The 24,570-nt window shown below is 39.4% G+C and overlaps 2 protein-coding genes across 3 annotated transcripts; one reads left to right on the forward strand and one right to left on the reverse strand.

The window, feature by feature from the left end:
• The first annotated feature begins 1,224 nt into the window (after positions 1 to 1,224).
• Positions 1,225 to 19,876, forward strand: LOC102195830 (cryptochrome circadian regulator 1). 2 transcript variants are annotated; one of them, XM_005747264.1, is made up of 14 exons: positions 1,225 to 2,161; positions 8,994 to 9,102; positions 9,198 to 9,340; positions 9,445 to 9,629; positions 10,741 to 10,829; positions 10,960 to 11,100; positions 13,279 to 13,590; positions 14,651 to 14,802; positions 15,146 to 15,348; positions 16,102 to 16,221; positions 16,349 to 16,447; positions 17,851 to 17,931; positions 18,137 to 18,241; positions 19,117 to 19,876. In XM_005747264.1, exons 1-13 carry the CDS (start codon positions 2,004 to 2,006, stop codon positions 18,235 to 18,237), a joined length of 1,893 nt encoding a protein of 630 aa, XP_005747321.1. In that variant the 5' UTR covers positions 1,225 to 2,003; the 3' UTR covers positions 18,238 to 18,241; positions 19,117 to 19,876. The 2 variants fall into 2 exon arrangements, with proteins under 2 accessions (XP_005747321.1, XP_005747322.1); XM_005747265.1 differs by lacking the exon at positions 17,851 to 17,931.
• A 1,185-nt stretch (positions 19,877 to 21,061) lies between these two features.
• Positions 21,062 to 24,117, reverse strand: LOC102196307 (transcription termination factor 2, mitochondrial-like). The gene is made up of 2 exons (XM_005747266.1): positions 24,020 to 24,117; positions 21,062 to 22,803 (listed from the first exon to the last, which is right to left on the reverse strand). Exon 2 carries the CDS (start codon positions 22,781 to 22,783, stop codon positions 21,644 to 21,646), a length of 1,140 nt encoding a protein of 379 aa, XP_005747323.1. The 5' UTR covers positions 22,784 to 22,803; positions 24,020 to 24,117; the 3' UTR covers positions 21,062 to 21,643.
• Between the last annotated feature and the right edge of the window lie 453 nt (positions 24,118 to 24,570).

Below are 24,570 nucleotides of genomic sequence, written 5' to 3' on the forward strand. Positions count from 1 at the left end.
TGTGTGTGTGTGTGTGTGTGTGTGTTTCATTCTTCCTTGTTTCTTTTATGTAGTAATAGTAATAATTATAATGAATTTCAAGGTAAGATAATTTCTGGATTTTGATCATAAGTATAATATTAATTTGCATTTCCAAGTTCTAACTGCACTTTTTCTTATTTTCCATATCATTATGATGAATAATGATAATACATGACATCACATTTACATAGGCCTTGTCATTATCATGTGTCGATACAATTGATCATCATGAGCAAAGTAAGGGGGCCTACTGACGTGATACTATACTGCCCCTCAGTGGCCAAAAGTCGGCACTACTTCACAGGCCAAGACAGCATTTTGCATCTTGCATAATTACAAGCTGTTTTATGTAAGAGTGTTGTGACGCATTTCTTTTTCGGGATAATAAAGAGTATAACATTTCCTATTCCACTACAACTGCTAATGATTACTACCGCTAATATTATTATTAACAATATTCAGATGTACACGTTTACTTTTATGAAACCTTTCAGGAAACAAGGCAATTGGAACAGCTTTCTGAAATATAGGAGGTTAAGTAGGTAAAAAGAAAATGTAGTGTAATGAACATATAAAGTGACAAATAAAAACTAGTCTTCACAAGTTCACTGTCTTTTGTTTGTAGGTTGGGCAAATTTAAGAGCAAATTCAGAAAATGAGAATTCATATCATGTTAACTACGAGCTACACTTCTTATTGCACTAGACCACACATGCACACACACTGACAAGGAAGCGAGTGCCACTCGATCATGCCGGACTTCATGTGCACATCCGGGTTCTTTTAGTATAAACAAGCCAGTGCACTCTTGCAACTGATGAGGACTCTTTTTTATTGTTAAAGCTCCACATTTTTACCCCAATAAGTCTTTAAAGTCTGTGCGTGTAACCTCTGTAACTCATATTTGTATTTATTTTATTTTTTCATTAACCTGTTATAAAACATGAAGTATACAAATAGAAACAGTCGAATATGGTTAAGATTTCCGAGTCTGCTTTACTCTTAAGATTATTAGCCAAACTTGGTTAATTGACCCGCTGACGTGCTATGTCCGTTCAGTCCGCCATAAGAGGTCATAATTCATCAGTAACACCAAGCGGGTAAGTTATCTGTGCATGCTGGCATGCAGAAAGCACGCTGGAAAAACGTGACCACGCCGCGAAACGCACAAAGCGATTCGGACCTATCAGAAGGCTCGGAACTACGCACGTTGGCAGTGGGCAGAGTCTCGGCTGTAGGTGCGGTGAAGAGGTTGAGCAGCTATTCGTGGACGTTGTAAAGGAAAATCTTTTGAGGTCGCAGCTCAAAATATCAGCTCAACAGTGAGGCAGACGGGTTATACGGAATCGAGAAGCGGTTATAACAGCTAAGTATTGATCTAGCTAACAGTAGGACGACGAATTTTACAATATTTCTGTTAGAAATTGTATTTTACATAACCAGCTTCCCTGGTATTCGCGGCACGGAACAGCCGGTCTTGCCACGGTGTCTTGTGGGTTTAGATTACAAGCCAGTTAAGTACTCTGTTATTGCGTTTGACTTAATTAATATCTGTAGAAAGCAGGCCCGCCCAGGAGTGTTAGCATATATTTATACGTTAATTTTTTCATCATTCAGAAAAACAAGTTATACAACGAGCCGCTCTACTTCTCCGCAGCACACCGGGTCCTAAAGCCCGCCGCGTTAGTTGTCATATTGCCGGAGCGCGCGCGTTGCCTCGAGCCCAAATGGTTCAGCAGCCAGCGGTTTCTACATTTTTCGACACTATGGAAAAAGCTCTGTTAGAGCAAGGATAATTATAAAAGTTGGACTGCGTTATTGAACCCCAAAAGGATTTCTTTTTCAAACCAATTTTTATTCAAGGTGATATTTTTTCTTCCTAAAAGAAACTGTGAGTGAGTAGTTGGGATAAAAGTCGAGTGAGCACCAAAAGACTGTTGACCTCTTTCAAAAAGGAAGAAAAGGACTCGTCCAGTTGAGTAATGGTCATTAATACGATCCACTGGTTCAGGAAGGGCTTGCGGCTCCACGACAACCCGTCGCTCAAGGAATCTCTGCTGGGAGCGGATACGGTCCGCTGCGTCTACATCCTCGACCCCTGGTTTGCGGGCTCTTCCAACGTTGGCATCAACAGGTGGAGGTGAGAGAAGCGTGAATTTAACCACGCGCTACCACACATGTAGCACAACAGGATGCATTAACAACAGCACAAGATAAAAACGGTTGCAAACGGCACATTTGTATCCATTTACATAACATATAGCATATATTGTTGTTTTGTGTATCTTTGTGACGGTTTCATGTCTCTTTCTGGCTGTTGTGTTTCCTAATGGCTGTAATAACATAGCAACAGGATATGCAGTACTTTGCAAAAGTCTTATATTTAGCTTACAAGGAGCTAGATTATTTGTAATATTTTAAGTGGTCTTGTGAAATGTTCTCCATGCTTGCTGAAGATCTTTCAACATTTTTCTTGAGACTTTAGCTGCTTTTTCACCTATATTGAGTCCAGTCTTTGTACCTGACCAGGTCCCTAACTAAAGGGATGAACAAATGTTGTCTACAAATCACATACAACATGGCAACAAACCAGTTTTAAATTGTATTGTTTGTCATTTTGTTACTAGCAGGCTGTCACAAAAACACATAATTTGCTCTCATTTCTTTATTTGAATATTTAACAAATGCCTAAAATATAGTAAGATAACAGTTTGACAGGCATAAAAACCTATTCTTGTGCCAACAAGGTGATCCCCGAAGAGGTATTAACTGAAAATGTGTGGTATCTTGACATGGTGTGCATTGTGTCCTTAAAAAATTTGAGGAAATAGGACAAGCTCAGGACAAAAGAAGTTGTTTCAGGCCTAAAAAAAATAGTAGATAAACAGTATCTGAAAGTCACGTTCTTAAGGAACATGAAAAAAATCCAGCAAAGACATGACACATTTGATCCATCTACTCTTAACTGATGTCTTATCAGAAATGACCTCAGTCATTTGGCTGTCAAAAAGCCACTCTTAATAAGGAGAGGAAGCAGGGACAAAAGGCTGAGGTTTACCAAATTACACAAGAATTGAATTAAAAAGTAGTGGCAACAGGTCTGATGGAGTGATAAATCCAAATTTGAAATTTTTTCACACCATCATTGAAATGTACAGAGGTCAGGAGAGAGGTACAACCGTAAGTGTATACATCCATATGGAAAACATGTTTGAGATTCTCATGTGAGCTAGGCTGTGTTTCAGACAGTGGTGTTGGAGATCTTGTCAAAATTGATGGAATTATGAACCCAGAAAAATACAATCAAAATCTTTTTGGGAGAACTGTAAAAACCCCGATTACTTAAAGTAAGAGGAACAAGACTTTCTGCCAAAATCACAAAGTATGTAAGGAATAGCATGGCAAAGCATTGCCCAACTGGTTTTTATCTCGCATTTGAGGTCAAAGCTGTTACATTGTTTGAGATGTTGATTGCCAAGTTTTGTTTGTTTTTGCAAACAAAGAAAGCCTGGGTGTTTTCTAAATGAACCAAACAAAAAGAGGCCATGGAGCTGCTGCACTGTCACCTGAATTTTGACCTACATATACGAGGTGTAGCAAAGTACAGCAAATTATGACATAAACTGTATATAAGGTCACTAACATATATTTGCACTCACTTACTTCATCTCATGTATTGTTCACTAAACTATAATCTTCACTAAGTTATCACTTTGAAACAAAACATCAAAACCAGGAGAAACGTCAATTATATCAGTTAGATCAGGCATAATGAATACTGACTACACACATAAATTATAACATTACGTTGTCCTTCAAAAGGTGACTAAGATCTCAGATGGGTAAACAGTATTTTCACCTCCCTGGTAAACTCTAATTATTCTTAAATGACTTTCAGCTGATGATATAATGTTAAACTGTTGTTTATAAAGTGGTTTATTGCACATCAGCAGATCTCAAACACTTTCATATTCAGTTTCTTTGACTCATTTCAGCACAAACCACATATACTAACTGGTTTGTGTTACATGGTTGTAGCATTGTGAATTACATTCGGATCAGTAAATATTTCCTCTGTAAAGATTAGACACATGAATGTACGGATCTCAGACAGAGCTGTAAATGCTAAATTGCTTTGAGCCGTTTCCACACGTGCACTGCATCTATGAACTTTGGTAGGACGCAAGTATTTGACCTAGTTGGTTTATTCGATATTTACCCAACCAGCTCCCTAATACAGGGTCAGTGTGATGCCAGATTATGATGGTGTAAGATTTAAGCATTGGGTGTGAAGAGAGAGGGAATTCAGCCTATGCAAAGACTCTGGAGATGCATTTGTGTGTATACCTCCTATGTGATGAAGTTGTTTGTAGGTTAAATGTCTGCTGGTTGAGAAGCTGTTGTGAACAGGAAGGCAGTGACAGCAGAGTTCACCACAAAGAGGAAGAAGTGAGAAAATAAAAAACATCAAAGTTTAAAACATTGTTTTCTCACTTCACAAATGTGTAACAAAAAATGGCTGCCTCACAGAATTTTCACTGCTTTTAACACTTCACTACAGTGAAGTTCTTTGTATATTATAGCTTCTGTTCTCTCACATTACTGCCTGTTTCACATCTTGACACTCACCTCAAATATCATAAACGTGGATCTGCAAGCTACCAAGATACTCTCAATAATCTGGCGCATTTACTTCTAGCAAGTGGGGGTCATGTATCCTCCCTTCTGTATCTTCTGTCCAGGCAGCTCTATTGCCTAAACCACACTGAATATTATCAGTTGTGTGAATGCATCTTAGCACACTATTTCCTGCTGTGTTCCACATGTGGGAAAGGATCTTAAGCATCTTCATATTCTCTTGAGGTTTGCCGTTTTTAGTCTGAACTGTTCGGACTAAACTTTAGATGCTAAAAATGCACTTTAGATGGCTGTTTTATTTTTGCATATTTCTTGGCTTTTCTTAAAATGACATAAGACTATATAGTGTCTACTTTTGACCCTATAGTCCCACATTTCTAAAGATTTTATGATGAAGAATTTTATGTAACTGACATTTCATGACCTCCAGACTGTCAGCATGTGTCTCCGATTGTTTCACAACCAAGATAGTAGCAGGCTGCTTGTGTCTAGTGACACAAAGAAGTATATAAAGCTTTACAGGGTCATGTGTTGGAGATAAGTGCGTGGACCGTTGACTTTAATGGTCTGATACCCAATGGCTGACAGTTTTCTGGAAAATTCCCTAGTAAAAACAAACAGTTGGCATCCTTTTTACTTCTATGTTCAGTAGAACTCAGCTTCCTGCTTCTGTATAGAAAATGCAGCATCTCACTTGGCAGTTTTTATGGTCTACAGGCAGGTGCTGGATGAATGAAAGTACCCCTGAGGTTTAAAGTACAGTAGGGGTCTCCCTTTGTGTTTTATGTTTCTGTTCCCGTCGTGAGCTTTGGTTTGCGTTGCAGTCCCATGCCGTCTCTTAAAGAGAAGGGGAGCATAAAAGTCGGGCCAGTTATGAGCATCCATGTTGTTATGCTTCTGCAGTTATGTAACAGCAGCCTGGGCTGACGCAGAGCCCACGCAGTTCACTCAGCATGCCCTGATTCATTCCTTTTATTTAATTTTTTTATGCACAAATCAGACATGTAACATGGTGTAAGACCAGAATCTCTTATTTGTAGTCCAAAAACTCACCTGGTGAAAATAGAGCTTGGGTGAAATATATTAATTATTCTCCCAGTACAAATAAAGCATAAAGGAAATGCCTAGTTCAGATTTGTTGACCCATGTTTCCAAAAAGCTAATAACTTATTTGACTGAATTTGCTGAATTCAAAGATGGCATATACTGCTTTGTTTCAATCGTGTCACTGTACTGCTGTGCTTCTGGTTTTTATATCTCAGTAAACTTTACTCAAAGTTAAACCAAGCAAAGGTCCAAAATATGAGGGCGCTGTAAAAATCTCCCTGTAGCCTGCAGCTGCTATAACTGGCACCTGTTTCTGCACATTTTTTTTTATCATTTGAATTGCCTGCTAAAGAGCGAGCACTCCCTTTTCTTGAGATGTAGGCGGTGATCCTCAGTGATTAAGGTAGGCCAATGCCAGATGACATAATCATTATAACTTTCCCTCCTTTCCACCAGCGACAGGCATAGCATAAGTAGGTCAATGTGTTAGGAAGAAAAAAAACCTATCCATTTCTCTCTTCCTTTTGACCTACTTCTGCACGCCTGCTTCTGCAAAAGACCCAACTCTGGTGTGGCACACTGCTTTGAACACTAATCCCAACAAAGCTGCATCCATCTGATATCCATTTTCAGATCTGTTTAAGCTAGTTGAAATTCTCATGCTGGGTGGCCCATGATTATGAAGGTTCATTTGGTTGAAATTCTTGTGGAGTTGTTTGAAAAATAGGACAGATGTAGGAGTGAAAATAATGAAAAACAGGTATGAATGGATTTCGTTTAACACCGAATCCAGCACAGCTCTGTCTCTGTTTGAATACCATAGATGAACATAGCTTAAGGACTCTGAGTAGTCTGAGTCTAGCTTTGCAGAATCAAACTGTCTTCACAGGTCAGGAGAGCAAAGCAGCTGGCATAGGAAATGACCTTGGACTGGCAGGAATAATCTGGTTCAAGATGTAGGAAGTCTGTTAGCTGTACTGTAGCTCACACTCAACAAAGACACCACTATTGTAGCTAGTCTTAAACAACAATTCACTCTTATCATTAATGAAGTTTCAGTTGCTTTGTGTCACACTGATATGATATTATCATTTCTCAAAGCACTGTTAAAGCTTGAATAAAAACTTGCGAAAGCGATGTATTTCCTGTGTCAAATTGTTATCAACATATAATGACATTATCCACGATTTGTCTCGGCAGAGTTTCTGACCTTGCCAGAGTGAATCATTTGCTTGGTGCTACGAGGAGTGCGGTGTACAGAGAGGCCTTAATCTAAAAAAAAAAAGAAAAAAGTTAATGTTCCCATGAATACATGAAATTGCCGATCTCCTGGCTCTAGGCTTACTTTCCTGTTTCAGCCAGTACCCACAAAGTTGACCCCCCCCCCCCCATGTCATATATAATACATAAAGAATTTTAAAAAAATACGTTTGGGAAAACAAATTTTGGAGTTTCAGAAGAACCGTAATACACAGACAAATGAATAGATTTAACAATTAATAAATACCATCCATCCATTTATTTCTGGCCGCCTATCCAGTAGTCTTAGCGGAGATACCCAGAGTTCCCTGTAAGTCAGAAATACCTGTATTTCTGTTTACTGTTAGTTTGGGGACATTTGTTTACAGATTTTTCGGCTTTGATCCTATGTTGCGGTTATGCAGTTAAAATGTCTTCCTTATTTACCATAAAACCTTAAAACCCACACCCCTTGTGTTCTTTACATGACAATAGATTAGGTCAGGTGCCTGGCTGAATAATATTTGCAAAGTATTTAAGCTTTAATAATAATGAAAAACTACATAAAGTTCACTAGAAGCCCTTACCTGGCTGTCTTATCAGTAAAAGACATAATTAGACCGGAATGATACAGGAAGCATCCACCTACAAATTTTGTTACCTATAGCAACAGAACGGGAAGCACCACATTACTGCCGCTTTGTGTTTACATGTGTGTGTACCTGTGGGTGTGTGTTCTGATGCTTACAGTTGGTATTTTTTTATTTTGGAGAACATATAAAAACAGAAGCAAATTATACTATAGTTCAGTTATTGCACTGTTGTTAAACCAATAAAATGTTAATGCTGGTTCATACTTCCACCAGTTAGGTCAGCACATTGTATTTAAATGATGGCTGACGTCGCATACAGAGATGATTAAACTCATGGATGAGGGTTGGTCAACTCATGCACCGTCTGCATGATTCAGCCTTGAGTGTGTGTTCAGCCTTGGCTTTTTTTTTTTTTAATTAAGGGACACTTGCTATGAAGAGATATTGTCCTGTTTTACCCCACAGTTTGTCCCACACTGGTGTACATTTGCTAATCTTACATGTCTTGTTTTTGTTACTTAAAGAAATAACATTTTACATTTTATCAACGTGGGCTATGTAGAGCAAGGACAGTAAATTTGAACTTGGAAAAACAAGAACGTAATAATAATCTGCTATGACAATAGTGGAATAAGTCTTGTCAAACTTTGTTCATGCAAAGTGGAGGTGAAATTATGTGGGGGACCAAAAACTGCCAAAATCAAAAATTAGTAAAGAAATGCCTTAATAGGAAAAAAAAACTGATATGCCATTAAATTGATATAAATAATATTCTGAAATAATAGGATTCTAGATATATATTGGCATTAATCTATTTGTACAAATATGTAATTTCCCCATTATAACTATTTATTAGTTTTATTCCTTCTGAGAGACAAAGGTCCAAACATAATTTAATTAAGGAATAGCTCAATAAATGATTGAATAAACGCATTTAAAACTGAATAACTGATATAAAAAAAATGACAGGATATGTACATGCAACAAGCAAATACATCACACATCAACTTCAGTTAATTTACACATTTTTTTATATGTAGGCAGATAAGAAAAGATAAGTTTTTCCTTAGTGTGCAAATCAGATTAAAGTTGAGTAGAGCTTAAAGGTCTTTTATTACATAGGATATATCTTCAATAAAGTGCAATAAAAATAGATAATTTCATGTAATTTGGTCTTTGACTTCAAATCTTCAGTATATAAGATGTTTGGTATGTCTTAGTCAATTGGTAATTTAGAAAAAAGATTTTGAAGGAGTGGTCTCATTTAATTCAGCTGTATAAAAATGTCAAAGAGCAAAGTGAATGGAAACTTCTACTCTTTTAAGGGCATTTTACCTTTTGCCTGTATAAGCTAAAATCAATAGTTGTACTCCCTAATCAAACTCCTTCATCATGCAGTGACTGATATTGTAGCATCTTTATGAACATTGACACAGATTTCCTTGTCATCTGCAGGTTCTTATTGCAGAGTCTTGAGGACTTGGACTCCAGCCTCCGTAAGCTCAACTCTCGTCTGTTTGTGATCCGAGGCCAACCCACTGATGTCTTTCCCAGACTTTTCAAGGTGAAACTTGAATCTGATTTAAGCTGCACAACCAACAGTGCCTCAAACATTTTGTGTGAATCCTAAACATTCTACGATTTACTCCTTTTTTCCAGGAGTGGAAAATTACTCGTCTGTCATATGAATACGACTCTGAGCCCTTTGGGAAAGAGCGAGATGCAGCTATTAAGAAGCTGGCCTCTGAGGCTGGAGTTGAGGTGACAGTTCGCATCTCCCACACACTCTATGAACTGGACAAGTAAGTTATTATCACACCTTACCACAACAAACAGTGCTGTCATATTGTTCTTTGTCCTGAGCAAGTTTTTTTTATGAATCTGTTTCTGATCTTTGCATCTGCAGGATCATAGAGTTAAATGGGGGTCAGTCTCCCCTCACCTACAAGCGGTTCCAGACTCTCATCAGTCGTATGGACCCTGTGGAGGTGCCTGCGGAGTCCATCACTGCTGAGATAATGGGGAAATGCACTACCCCTCTGTCTGAAGATCATGATGAGAAGTTTGGGGTCCCCTCCCTGGAGGAACTCGGTAAGGTCTAAATTATGTAATGAAATGTAATTGTAATAAGTAATTTTCATTTGTGGAAAAAAGCAGCACTACTAGTAGCCGTCTAAAGCTGAGTTTCCACCAGAGATTGTTAGACCCAGCAGCTGTTACTGTATTTACATACAGTCTGTGCAGCAAACATAAACTGCATGTAAATGATGGACGTAATTGCAGGTGTGTCTTAAATTGGATCAGATTCACTCTTACTCACCACCAAGATGGACGCATGCATTAGGGACAATTCCAAGTTGGAGGCTTTATACCAGACCTCACTAATTAATAATTCATATAGTAACATGTCCATCTTTTATATACAGATTATGATGCCACGGGTAGAATAGGAGTCCTGTGTCAGACTTTACACATAGCTGCTGATTTGAGGAAAGAGTTGTCAGATATTAATCTAACTGTAGTAAGAAAATATGACTGAGCAGATGTTATCTGCTCAAATCAACATTAGTAGTGAGTTATTAGATTTACCTGGGTTTTCTGTAGCTTTTTAAACTTATTTCTAGTAGTAGTGAATAACTTTTTTCATTCTGTTTTTATGTCTAAAATTAGTTAGGGGTAATATCTTCCTTAGCAGTTCGTGTTTAAAAATGTCTTAAAAACACAAAAATATATTTTCTCAGCAGTTATAAAGAAAACTAGTGAAACTTCTGGGGCTTGAGCATAATCTGCATTTAAACACATAACATGGACATGGACATGCCCTATTTTTGGCCTTCATATATGGATTCATATATTACTTGTTGTATTTCTTCATAAAAAAAACACAGGACACTGTCCTGTTGCATTACTGATTACTCTTGCCTTTTTTGTTGTTTCTTTTGTATTTTTTTTTGTTCATTTATCTATAAAAATTTAATAAACAGAATTATAAAAAAAAAAAAAAAAAGATCAAGGACAGGAATAAAAAGCCCTCTTTAAATAAATCTACCTACACATGTAGTTAACCCTCTTGTTGTGTTGGTTTGCCCTCTTCTGGTCATAATGAAGATTACTAAAATGGTATAAACTGCACATATTCTTTTCAGGGAATTAAAAATATATGAAAAATGATAATATGTGAGTTTTAATTTGACCCCTGCAGGTTTTGATACTGAAGGCCTGTCCTCAGCTGTGTGGCCAGGAGGAGAGACTGAAGCTCTCACACGACTTGAGAGGCACTTGGAGAGGAAGGTCAGGCAAATCGAGCAGAGAATTTTTGTTAAATCATTTTTTTATTTTAGTACAATCCCACTGCTCTGTCATTTAAAATGAGTTTCGCTGTGATACAAGTCTCAGGTTTTCATGTGATTGTTCCTATCAGGCATGGGTGGCAAACTTTGAACGTCCTAGAATGAACGCCAACTCACTGCTTGCCAGCCCCACAGGCCTCAGCCCCTACCTGCGCTTCGGCTGCCTCTCCTGCCGTCTCTTCTACTTTAAGCTTACTGACCTCTACAGGAAGGTAAGTGTGTAGGAATATACTTAATTAATTACACTTAAAAAATTGGGTTTCTAATTATCTTTGAAGTCTTTAAATAAGGATATGAAGGATATGTTCCACAAGAACCCAACCTGATGTGTAAATCAGATTCAAAACTGTGAACAAAGTCATCCTCTTGACAACCAGAATTACAGTTGTCATATGACAATGGTCGTCCTGGTCAGAATTTACATCATGTTGCAGGATTAAAAGCAGACTGGGTGAGAAACCTTCAGATAGAGCAGATGCAATCAACCATGAATGTCTTTTATTTCCTCTAGATCAGGGGTCACCATTTCATTTTCCCAAGGGGCCACATGAGAAACTACAATTGTAGTGGAGGGTTACACCAACAAACTGCACTTGGTTCTGCTCAATATTAATTTGATCTCTTTATAAGCTTATTAGTGCAGCCCCTCCCACAAAAGTCCCATTTTCTCATGTGTCCCATTGTGAAAATTATTTGCCATCAATCCTGTTGACAAAGCGCTCTATTTACATATTCTTGGCCCAGCTCAGCTAAACTGTTAGCAACTTTTGACTTTTAGGGTGGATTAAAGCACACCGCTGTGCTTTATGGAAAAGGTGATAAGGATTTGTAACACAAGAAAAACAATTGATAGTCATAATATCTTAACCATCTTGTTTGATCTTTCTGATAATGGATGGCCTGAATTAAAATGAAAATGTGATTAATCTCCCAACCTTGTTAGGAGAGTAAAACATTGTTTGAACTGAAGTGTGAACAGAAGACGCTGTAATTAAGGTAATTTCACGCTCAGGGGGAGAAGGTTTCCAGCATATCTTCTCCTTGTATTAATAGGAACTTTTTTTTACTGATAAAATGATTAATATATTGAAATAATTTTCTCATAAAACAGCTGTTGAAAAAGAAAATTAACCAGGTCATCATACATCTTGGTGAATGTAGTAATTAAAACCAGTATGCATATCAGAGTCAAGTGCAGATTTTTGATGCTGTGGTGGATTATCCATCTGTCAATCAATCCATTGTCTGCAGTTTATCAGGGTTTGGGTGACAGGGACAGCAGTCTGAAGCAGAGCAATCAGACTTCCCTCACCGTGCCCACCTCCTCCAGCTCATTGGGGGGAGACACAGAGTTGTACTTGGCTAGCTGCGAGATATAATCTCTCCAGTGAGTCCTGGGACTGCCCTGGAAACAATAGCGCTACTCCAAGCCCCCATTCTTGGTGTAATATTTAAGTGTAAACTATTACTGTATTTATTTATTTATTTATTTTCGATTAAATATAAGAAAAAAGATGAAGGGTTTCATTTTTAGACACTTTACCTCACAGGGAGGAATCGAAAACACTGACTCAGATCTGAGTGCAAGAGACAGGGATTTACTATATGGTTGCAGTGGGGCTGACTGAAGGCCGTGGCTGGTATTAGCAGGCTGCGATTTGGCTGATTGTTGAGTAAGTTAAGTGGTGCTGCACTGAGCTGGAATCTTTTTAGGCATGCTGGTGAGTTTGGTATGCGTATCACCAGGCTGAGAGCATCATTGGTGGAAAGCTTTTGGGGGTACAGTCTGATGGCAGAACAGGAGATGACCGAGTGGCAAGGCCAGACACCCACACACACACACCAATTGTCTACAAAATGGGGCCCATAACAGATATGAGTAATGGAAAAAACCCAACACAAGGAGTGAGTCATGGAAGGTACACCCAGTACTGTGACATCAGATATATTTGCAGGGGTGATTTAATGCTCTGGCTGTTTATTTTGCCATGTAATGATTCACAGTTTATTCTGTAATGAGGTGAATTAACCAGTACTGCCTCCCTCTTGAATTTTTTTCGTTGTATGTTTGGACTCAAGTGCTTATATGTAAATGAGCTAAAGTAATATAGTGGTTTAGTCTTTATCTTTTATCACATTACCTACTACTACCACTACTACTACTACTTATAGTAGTAGTAGTAGTACTACTAGTACTACTTACTGCATTTCGTTGCCCTGTACCTGTGCATGTGCAATGACAATAAAGTTGAATTCTATTCTATTCTATTATAATAATAATAATTTTCCTTTAAAAAAACAAAAAAAAACCCTCCTGCGTAATATACAGCTGGTGTAGTCAAAACTCTGACTGCCTCAGACAGTAACGTGTCTTTCTCCTACTTGACAAGGTGAAGAAGAACAGCTCCCCTCCTCTCTCGCTCTACGGTCAGCTGCTTTGGCGTGAGTTCTTTTACACAGCGGCCACCAACAACCCCTGCTTCGACAAGATGGAGAGTAACCCCATCTGCGTTCAGATACCCTGGGACCGCAACCCCGAAGCGCTGGCCAAGTGGGCAGAAGGCCGCACCGGCTTCCCCTGGATTGATGCCATCATGACCCAGCTGAGGCAGGAAGGCTGGATCCACCACCTGGCTAGGCATGCTGTGGCCTGTTTCCTGACAAGAGGAGACCTGTGGATTAGCTGGGAGGAGGGAATGAAGGTAGACAGTGTCCTACTATTGTTCTGATGGGAGTAATGTTAGTATCTGGTTTCTATTTAATTCATACCAAACACCACTTGGGGAGTTTAAAAATAGAATATAAGTTTACTTGCTGGCATCCAAAATTAGTTTTTTGCTTTTAGAAGCTACTGTTTATAGTGAGTAATGGACTACTTAATACATTTATACGTTTTTTTTTCTTCATGAACATTTAACAAACGAAAGCCCTGAAAAGCCCAAATGGTTCTTCACTGAGGAGCTGAAAACAGACTGTATGTACAAGGAGGCTATAGCTTCCTCGTCTAATAATCTAAAATTATGCACAAACGTCTGAGACTTGTATTCTTCTTCTGGTTGCAAATACAAGACTGAACCCTACCCTATGGGGGTATTTTTGAAAGTGATACCATCTACTGAATATCTCAGATGAGTTTGAATATTGGTGCCCTAGACCTGTAGGTCAAGGTCAGAGGTCAAGTTTTCTAAAAATGTGTGTACACAAAAAGATATCAACTAGAAATTTATACCATAAGTGCCAATATTGTTGTGTTAGTAAAAAATACTGGCACCTATTTAATAGTATTTTATTTTATTTACATAATGAGTGCCGCTCCTTTCAAGACACAGTGGCATTTTTAAATTAATAGCCATTATTATTATTCCCAGTAAATATTAAATATTCTGAGCACCTTGTGGCAATAAATAGCTGATCAGCATAATCAGCTGCTTCTTTAGTAAGTCACTAATCCTCAGCATTAACTGTAATGGAACTGTAATGAACTGCAGCCCGTTAGTCTCTGCTCTGCTCTAGCAGCACAGCAACCAGAAAACAGAGCAGGAGACAGATTATCGTCTCCAGCTGCAGTCCAAATGCGGCATGAAATCCTCTCTGTCGGAGCAGCTAATTGACATCAGGGAACTGTATATATTTAATCAGAAATTTACCCACAGTCATTTTTTTTGTCATACTCAAACACTTGACTCATTTGTTGTTAACCGTTTCAGCAGGACCAAATATTGCTTCCCAGTCGATCTGAGATGTTTTTGATTGTGTGTTCAGGTGTTTGAGGAGCTGCTGCTGGATGCAGACTGGAGTGTGAATGCAGGCAGCTGGATGTGGCTCTCCTGCAGCTCTTTCTTCCAGCAGTTCTTCCACTGCTACTGCCCTGTGGGTTTCGGCCGCCGCACAGACCCCAACGGAGATTACATACGGTAGGGTTGCATCTGTCAAAACATCTGTACTTGAAAATTTTTGCAAGAGCAGTAAAAATTTACAATGCAGGAGTAAATCTAAGGCTTTGATCATGTAAAATTAAATCCATAAAAAAACATTTTAGTGAAAATTCTTGTGACACACATTATCTCACTTAGTAAACAGACACAACCAAGCAATAAAATGTGTGCCTACTCAAAAATAAGGTATCAGAGGAGTATGTGTTTGAGAGATTTCCATCTAACATTTGGGTGGTTAATTCCACCATAGCAGTTGACGCTTTTCCTGGAAATTAATTATCCCACCCACATGCCAACTAAACCTCTTCATCTCTCCGCTCAGCCGCTACCTGCCCATTCTGAGGGGATTTCCAGCCAAGTATATTTATGATCCCTGGAACGCTCCAGAGGTTGTGCAGAAGGCAGCCAAATGTATTATTGGAGTACATTATCCAAAGCCTATGGTGCACCATGCAGAGGCCAGCCGTCTCAACATCGAGCGAATGAAACAGATCTACCAGCAGCTCTCCTGTTACAGAGGCCTCGGTAAGGATGCAGATACAGCATTATTAAAATTAAAATGAAGAAAGATCAACTGATGGATCACAAGCAGTGATTTGCAGTTAGATTTTTTCAGAACAAGTCTTCCCTTGTTTTTAATATTTTTCAACACAACTGAAACCGCTACTTTGGTGTCATTTGCAATCCTTTGGTCCATGTCACACACTCTGCTCCATCAGCTTTCCAATAACAGACTGAACCCCACAAATATCTCTGAAGTGGAGGTATTAGGCTTTTCCTTGCTTTCTGTCATGTATACACTTCTACAGTGATGGATGCTCATATTAAAAGCTCAACAAGGCTGGGATGTGTAAATAATCCCAGTAATGCCACATCTTGACATCTCTATGGTGTCACTGAGAGTGGATATCTTTCATAAGTCCCACCCACTTCTGTTCAAAGCTTTTAATTTGGATGGGCAGCACCAAAGCGCAATAAGAACTATTAGACATTGTTAATCATACAAAGCTGCTCTCCTAGACCTAAGATTAAAATTATAAAGCTGGAAATGAAAATACCTGATTCACTTAAAAATAAATAAATAAATGCCTTATTTTGGACTGTAGTCAGTGATTTTAAAATGTCTCAAAAGTAGTAATGAAAAAAACTCAAAGTCAGCATAAATATCTACAAATGAGGTATTTAAACCACATACATTTTCAGTGTTTTAATTTGGTGTTTTTATTATTATTGTTTGTGTATGTTTTGGACTAACTCTGTAACTCTCTGTGTCTTCAGGTCTTTTGGCTACAGTTCCATCTGGCTCTAATGGCAACGGAAATGGAAATGGAAACGCTGAGGCATCCTCAGATTCGATGCGATTCTCTGAGACTTCACGTGATGCTGCAGCTCCATCTAGTAAGTGGCACAGAGACCCACTCCTCCTCTGACACTTCAAACTTGTGGATGTTTCATGACTTCCTGTGTAGCCTCTGGCAGTGAACTCTTTGAAGAAGACCTGTTTGTTCTTTTATTTATTTCTCAGCCTATCAGATGCCAGTTCACTCCCAGGGAGACTGGCAAAGTGGTGTCATGATGTACGTGCAGGGGGATCCGCAAACCAGCGTCGGCATGCACCAACATGGTGGGGACTAACTACCCGTGCACCTTCACTTGATTATCCACTTGATGCTTATCATTTTCCTGTGTGTGCCGCTTTTACTGGTGCTATAACTGGACTGTATCACTGATTATCTCAGTTTCCAGGGTTTTTTTTTTTATTGTAGACTCTACATTTTTATGAGTCTAAACAACAAGACAGTTAGTTTTAGTTGCAGCTGACCATCACCCATCTGTCATTCTAAGAAAAATAATCTGCTCACCCTGCAGGATATTTTCCTTCAATAACAGGCGTGCTGATTAGCTGGGAAGCTTTGGCTCTTTGCTACCCAGAGAAAAGCCATTGAACATGACTGTGCTAAATTTCACACACCATTAAGAAGAGAGCAGTGGTCCCTTTAAGTCTAAATTTAGTAGAAAAGTAAAAGGACTTCCTCCTGACACAACCAGCTGATTTAAACTCCAAACTTTGTTGTTATGAGGTGGCGATGCTTATCACTGCCCCTACACCTTCATAACACGTGGAAGTACATTTGTTTGTGTTGATTTGTTGTCAGGTCTACATGGAGTGGATGGTTTTCTGATCACAGCATTTTAACATATTTTTTAATAAAAACAAAAACAGAGAAACGTGTTTACATTTCTTTAAACAAATTTAACATGATTGTAGCCTTGATCGCTGCATTTCATTTAGATCTTTTAGATCTTTGATAACAGCAAACTGCTCAGGGGCCGTTTTTACAGACTAATTAAAAGTAAGGGATGTCTTTTGAAGAACATTTTAGGCTGTTCAGATTTAGTTCAGTGGTTTAGTTCAGAAAACCACATCCACTGATATGTGATGCACATGTTGTGTAGAATGATATTTCAGTGTTTGCACGGTGGCGCAGTGGTTAGCACTGTTGCCTCGAAGCAGGAAGCTCTTTCCTGTGGAGTCAGTGCATTCTCCCCGTGTGTGCGTGGGTTCTCCCAGGTACTCTGGCTATCTCCCACGGACATGCAGTGAGTGTTGTTAGGTTAACTGGTGATTGTAAATTGCCCTTAGGTTTGAATGTGAGTTGCTGGGATAGAGCCAGTCTATTAGTGGAAGACAATGGATGGATATTTGAACATATAGCAGGTGTTTGCACAATGGTTTTATAGTGTAGTGGTTTGATCTCAGGAGGAGACACAAGTGCCTCTGGGGCATCCAGCATTAAAGAATGCAGCATACCCACCGTGGTGACCCCTGGTAAATAAAGTAAATAAGGGAGCACCTGAAAGCAGCTTTTTTAAAAAAAAAAAAAAGGATTCCAGTTGATTGGACAATATGAAACCGGTCCCCAAGTGGAACGAGTTTTGCGTACTTTATGTGCTTCATGCATTAACTGCATCTTTTCATGCATCTTCTTCAGTGTTTCGCTGCTAATCCTTGAATCTTAATTGAAGTTCCAGGTTACGCTGCCAGTACCAGTATGATGTGTTACACTCAAGGCACGCAGCAGAATCCTGGTCCTGTAATTCAAAAAGGTGCGAGTGAAACATTTCACTGATTGATGATGATTTCTTTTATTAATCTTTCTTAACTGGTTGAAAAACTTGAGTCCCAGTCCTGTGTTTGACCATCACTGCACGCCACCCCTAAAAGAGTGTTTTCATTTTAAGCCATGTTTTTGTATTTAGTCGAAATTTATAGTTTCATGGTTTATTGAAATGTGCTCTTATGTTTTTTTAGGGCCTGAACACCACCCCACCACTCAGACCAGTGGCAAACGACACAGTGAGGACTCTGGGAATAGCAAAAGTTCCAAAGTCCAGAGACAGAGCATCCACTAAAGAGGTCAGTTGCAGTCTCACACATTATTATTATTATATAAAACACATACAAGATGTACTTTAGTGAGCAGCATTCAGAGAGGTGGGTCAGAAATAGGAATTTTATTCCTTGTTTTTAATAATACGATGAAACGTACTGACTGTCAGTCCTTGTTTTCACTGCTTCTGCCAGTAGAAACCATCTGAACAAGGCAGGCATGAGCCAAACCTTTTCAGTGTTTTTATCAGCCGTTCCTGCCTTTATAATCCACAATATCCACACAATGAGATACACAAATTTTAAGTCAGTAATTAATAGCAGTTTACTAACCACTGTTAAGAGGAACTCTGAAGTGATGTAATTGCCAGCCAGAGGTTTAAATGCAGCACCACCTCATGTTGCTTTCATTTCCTTGTAGTCATGTTTCAGCCTCTTTATTTTATGTTTTGCTTTGCTGTGGATTTAACTGAAACAGCTGCTACCATTGTGATTGTGAGTTCAGATGAGAGGAAGATAGTTGAGTGTTTGTTGACATGGCTGATTTTTTTTTTATCAGTGTTTATGTTCTTTAAATGCCGGATTCCCAGTGTTCCGTTCGTTCGTCGATCAAACAGCAGACACACATCTGGACCAGTAACAGTACACCTACTTCACTCAGAGTTCCTGTAATGCAGTAAATATTTGTATGGTCTCAAAGCACCTAATTTCAGCAGATTACCCTCACTCACCTCAGGTCATGTGACAGGAAAAGTTGTAGGTCAGATTCTCAATGTTTTGTTTTCCTTAACATGTAATGTTGGAATGTTTTTCAGTGCGCTGAAAAAGTCAGCACTGAAGGAGTTAAATGTATTTTCAGAAATGTCTGAACATGCCACTTATTGTTCTTTCTTCTGTTGCAGGTGTTTCAATCATATCGAGAACACAGCCAAAACTAAACGGACGCTAAAATAGACTCAAATATTTCTTACAGCACTACAATGCACGAACACACCTTCAGGACGGGCATCCCCACCTGTCACAAAACATGTTTCTCAACTTAATCGGACTGAATATTATTACAGTGTGGGCCAGCCAGTGATGTTACACTGTGCTCCTGTTTGGGTTAATAATGCCGAGACTAAAGTCTTTGTGTATATAATGAATTTGCTAAAAGCAGCTCACATACAACGTGTACATATTTGGATATTGTATGTGTGTTTTCTCTCTTTGTGTAGCCATAGACCCGTTGATATATTTTTGATATGAGAATTCATTGTGGATTGATCGTTCTTTTGGGGAAATTTTCAATAAAAAGAAATGCATTTTTAGACCTTCCATTAAAACATAAATGGTCAGAAATGTCTGCTAATGCACCCGAGTTTTTAAAGTTTTTCCACATTGAGCCCATCGAGTGTAAATATCAGCAAAAATCCTTTCTGTGTTTCAGTACTAGTGGACTCGTTTTATTCCTTCAAACTTCTATATGACACAAACCATCATGTTATTGCCCTCGTCTGTGTTTATTGAGAAAAGGTGAGAGGACTACAGAGCCTGCATATTCCTGGTGTGCCACCCCACCACCCATATACTCTCTAATAAATGTACCACTGGAGAGAAATGCTTCACCTGCTTCTTGTTCCTTCTCAATGTGCTTGTTTAATTAAAACAGCTTCAAATATACAAATAGTTTCAGTCTTTTCTTTGTAACTCAAAAGTCAGAGTTCAATCTTTGAGAAAAATTTGCAGTTTCCAAATGTAATCAGCCCTTTCTAGATTTGTAGGTTTTCATTCAAGTTGATACACATTACAATGGTACCTTCAAAAGCAACGCAATTGGCTGGATGACCTATTGTAGTGTCTAAGAATAATTTTAGAGATCTTAATATATTCCACCGGCTTTAGTGTGATGCCTTTAGTTATCAAACCTGAGGCTCAGTCATTAAACAAGTTAAATAACTATTTGCGGCGAAGCAGAAGATGACAAACAGGCACAACATTTCAGTCTCGACCACGTAGAGCAATTAAAGTAGCATTATTCAGTACAGACACTGGAAAAATCCCCCTGCCACTTCATAGACCTGTACACAAAGCAACCCGGTAATAGAGCTGTTTTACATTATTATATTAAAGTTTTTCAAACCATTTATTATGCAGACTCATCAGTGCATACTTGTTATAAGAGGAGGTTGGGGATCCATAATTGATAAAGAGTATTAAGACATGTTGGCTGCTGTTGGGTTTTGGGGGGGTTTTGTTTGTTTGTTTGGTGTACCCAATAAAGTGGCCAGTGAGTGTACTTTGTCAATGTTCTCACTACAGGTACAGTATTAGATTTATATGTGGCTTTATTTGGTAGCCAGTAAAAGTCTGACCTACTGAACCCGCGGCCCAGACACTGCATAGGGCATAAGTGTAGTCTCACAGCAGGAGAGGTGAATACACTGGACTACCACTTTCTCTACACTCACACTGGTGCATATCAGTGCAACCACTGTGGACTTTGTATTAGTGAGCTGGCAGGTTAAAGACCATCTGATGTTGGCTTCAATGTCCATCTAATGCTGTTTTAATCTTGGAGGTAATTTATCCAAATATCACAAGGTGGACCACATCCTGACCACTCCCCTTACAGCCACAATGAAAATGCTTGATTTTCCAAACAAGCATACAACCTTTTATCCTCACTTCCATGTCCCACCCTCCCTTTCTTTTTCCACTGGTTGTCAAATGGTACCAGCGGTATCTGGTAGGCCTGCATGCCACGGCCTGTGCTTCACTATCAATGAACAATTAAAGAAAAAAAAAAGTCTTCGCCTTCCCTCAAAAGAGCAAAAAAAAAAAAAAAAATCACCAAAATAGTAAAAACACTTTTTAAATAATTTATTTTCTCATGCATAAAATGGTTTTGTTTGGCCAGAGAAAAATGAATGGTCTTCTGTTAAGGCAAAGAATCTGTCACCATACTTAACTACTACACCACCTATCACACATATCCTCCAAAGGAGACACACCTGTGATATCTATTTCAAAATCCTACATCGCCTTGTTCTCAAGTTATTGCATTCACAAGATTTTCAGAAAATTTGACCTCTAACCTTGAGGCCACTGAATAGACTTTATAGATACACCTGTGGTATCGATTTGAAGCTCCTACTTGGCCTCGTTCTTGAGTTATTACATTCACAAACTTGCATCAGCCTTTTACAGCTGAGGATTAAAAACCGTACAGACTCTGTGCTGCAGTTAAAGTCTTCTCTCAGAGAAGAAAAGCAGCTGTTTCACACACACAACAGGCACTTCCCAAACTGGAAACTTTTACAGATAGTGTCATATTTCCTGAACAGTCTTCAGCCTTTTGTGGGATTTTAATTTGCCTGGCTTTTCTTATTTTCCTTGCACAAAGCTGAAGCAGTAAACCACATTTCATAACAAGGTGCGCACCGACACTCAATCCTCAGCAGATTTCAGAGGAGCCACAGGGTTGAAGAGCGGCCTCTGCTGCCTGAGCTGCAGCTTGCCATAACTCGCCTCAAAGTCCTTCTTTGTTCCCACAATAACGGCCAGGCTGCCGGAGCGAATGTCGTATCCGTAGGAGGCTAGTTTCTGGATACGATACAGCACGATCTGCGTGGTGAGCTCGAGTACATTTGGAGATTCCTTCACCTGATCCATCGTCACTCCCGCATCCATCAGCCCCTGAAACCGCCCCAATAAGGTGGGCAAGGAGTAGTACAAGACAGCAGGGCAGTGGATCACTACTTGCTTAAGTTCGTCTTTAGAGCAGCAGAGAGCCGCTTCGATGTAGTCCATCGCCCGTTGCATGTCCTCAGGCTTCAGCTCTGCGATGGAGGCTCTGAGGCTGGAGACCAGGCTGAGGAGCTCCTCCGTGGTGAACCCCTCCTCCCTCAGGAAGCCCAGACTGTCCCTCCAAGCCTCAGCTGGTCGCAGCAGAATGTAAGGGTTCTGGCTGAGAAGCTTCTGCAGCCAGACACGTAGGTTCCTCTCCTCTCCACCCAGGTCGAGGTAGATCTCCCTCAGCGTGTGGATGACCTCCTGGTTGCGCTCCACAGGCTGACTGAAGCTCTGCGGGGCACTGGCCATCAGCTTGCTGATGATCCTCTTGCTAAGGCGAAGGTTCTGGAGGTACAGGATGTTGGCCCGCTGGTTACCGTGGTGAGTAAGTGTAAAAAAGGAGGCTGGGAACTTTTCAATGATGTTCATCAACTGACGTTTGCTGGGACAGACAGACAACCAGAGGTCTCGCTGCGTGGCGACGTCCTCTGGGCGACACAGGATAGCCTCAGGGTGAGTTTCCAGGATGTGGGCGATAGCCGTTGTGTCTGCACCCATGTCTCTCAGCAGGTCAGCGGTCTCAGAGACATACGCAGAGCACTCAGACAGAACCCAGCCTCTGAACTTGCGGACCTTTCGAATGTCCACTGAAAGCTCATAAAGGGAGTCCACTGTGCGCTGGTTTTCCACTCTTTTGCTGGGAGAGGTATCAGTGGAGGTGGAGGCTGAAGGAGGTAGGAGCAGCCTCACCCTCTGTGAGCAGGTGTACAGGGTGGCAGAGGTGATGCGAAGCATTGCTAAAGAGTGTAGTGGATCTGTGCAGAACAAATGAGAAAAAGCACAAAAAATTACAATTTTTACACACCGAGATGAAAGATGTGCTCCATGATGCATTACAGAGGATTTGCAGCGTTCGTGTCATGTACCACTTATGACTGCCCGTCACAAGATTCATACTGTCAGCTGCCAGCTGGCAATCAGGTGATTTTCCTCATTCAGTTAACTCACTTGCTCTGAAAATACTGAAAAATAACAGCAACAACTTTCTTGAGCCTATGCTGACTTTTTCATCACAAATATTACATTGAGAATCACCAGACACTGCACAAAAGGATATTATAGTAAAATTTTGTGATATGCTGAGTCGTCGGCTTTATCACATTTAATCAACTGCAGATAACAAAAGTTAAACTATATCCACTCAGTCTGATACTGGTCTGTCATCAGTGTGATATCAGACTGCACTTGAATGCAGTCAAGTTGGCAATAACATGCAGTCTGTTTCTGGACACCGAAACTGAGACATGGTCAAAAATCTGTTGCTGTCCACAATGACAGAAACAGACAGACACATTCAGCAGTTGTTGGTCCTGTGTATCCCTGTATCGCAACAATATCGCCATACAAAATATGCACCTTACCATTAATGATGACTATGAAGACCAGCGTGTCAGGCTACATTTCACTGTGTGTTATACTTGTATAACCATGCATGTGACAAATAAAGAACCTTGAACCTTGAAAATATTTATAGGCTCAACCTGGACACTTTTTGTTATTTTTAATATTCAGAAAACGCCAAAAACAAAACAAATTAAAAAAAAACCACTCAAACAACTCATAACTTCACCACGTGTCTCACCTTGTGACCTTATGGGGACAGAACTGATTTTATATGAAAATAATTACTTAAAAACCACTGAAATACATTGTAACACATTAAAAATCCCAAACAAACAACATTTAATTTAAAACATATAAATCCACCTTTGTGTATTTATGCTGCACGACACTGAAACCATTGCATAAAGTTGCATAAACCCAACAGGGCACGGTGTTGTCCCGACTGCTGCCGCGCACACGTGATGCTGCGTGTTGTGTTATGTATTAAACAGCATGGACTGCAGACGGATCACAGCCTGCCACGACTGCACACGGACACAAAGCGCCGGCAGATCTGAATACAGATGCTACAGAGCCCGTTGGAGCGGCTTTTTACATAAAAGCGAAGAAAAAGACGAGTTAATTTACCCGTTTGTGAGTCTGTAGCCGCAGAACCCCGCTCGTCACACCCACTGCTCTGCTTTCATAACATCACAGCAGCCGTTGGGCGGAGTCACAGGGCTTGGCGCATGGGAGACACGTGACTGCCTGCAGCCTATAGCAAGAGTGGAAATGTACTACAGCTGTTTTTCCTTCTTCTGACTAGTCGTATTTCAAACTCACAATACAGGATAAAACAAAAAAGATAAGCTGAAATTTTTTTTTACAGAAACTAAAACAGAAAACTACGGAAGCTTGTTTGGAGATTAAAAAAAATTGTGTAACTATCAAAACATTTCATATTTTTATCTAATAAATAAAAAATAGTTAAAGTTATTTATTAGTTATTTTATCAAAAATGTGAGTTACGAAGTCAAAAATGTAACAGTGACTCGATTTTTTTTTATATATATCTATCTATATATACATATATATATACACATATATACATACATACATATATACATACATACATATATACATACATACATACATATATACATACATACATACATATATATATACATACATATATATAT

Source organism: Pundamilia nyererei, unplaced genomic scaffold (assembly GCF_000239375.1).
Source record: "Pundamilia nyererei isolate P.nyererei 1_Seehausen unplaced genomic scaffold, PunNye1.0 scaffold00192, whole genome shotgun sequence".
NCBI lineage: Eukaryota > Metazoa > Chordata > Actinopteri > Cichliformes > Cichlidae > Pundamilia > Pundamilia nyererei.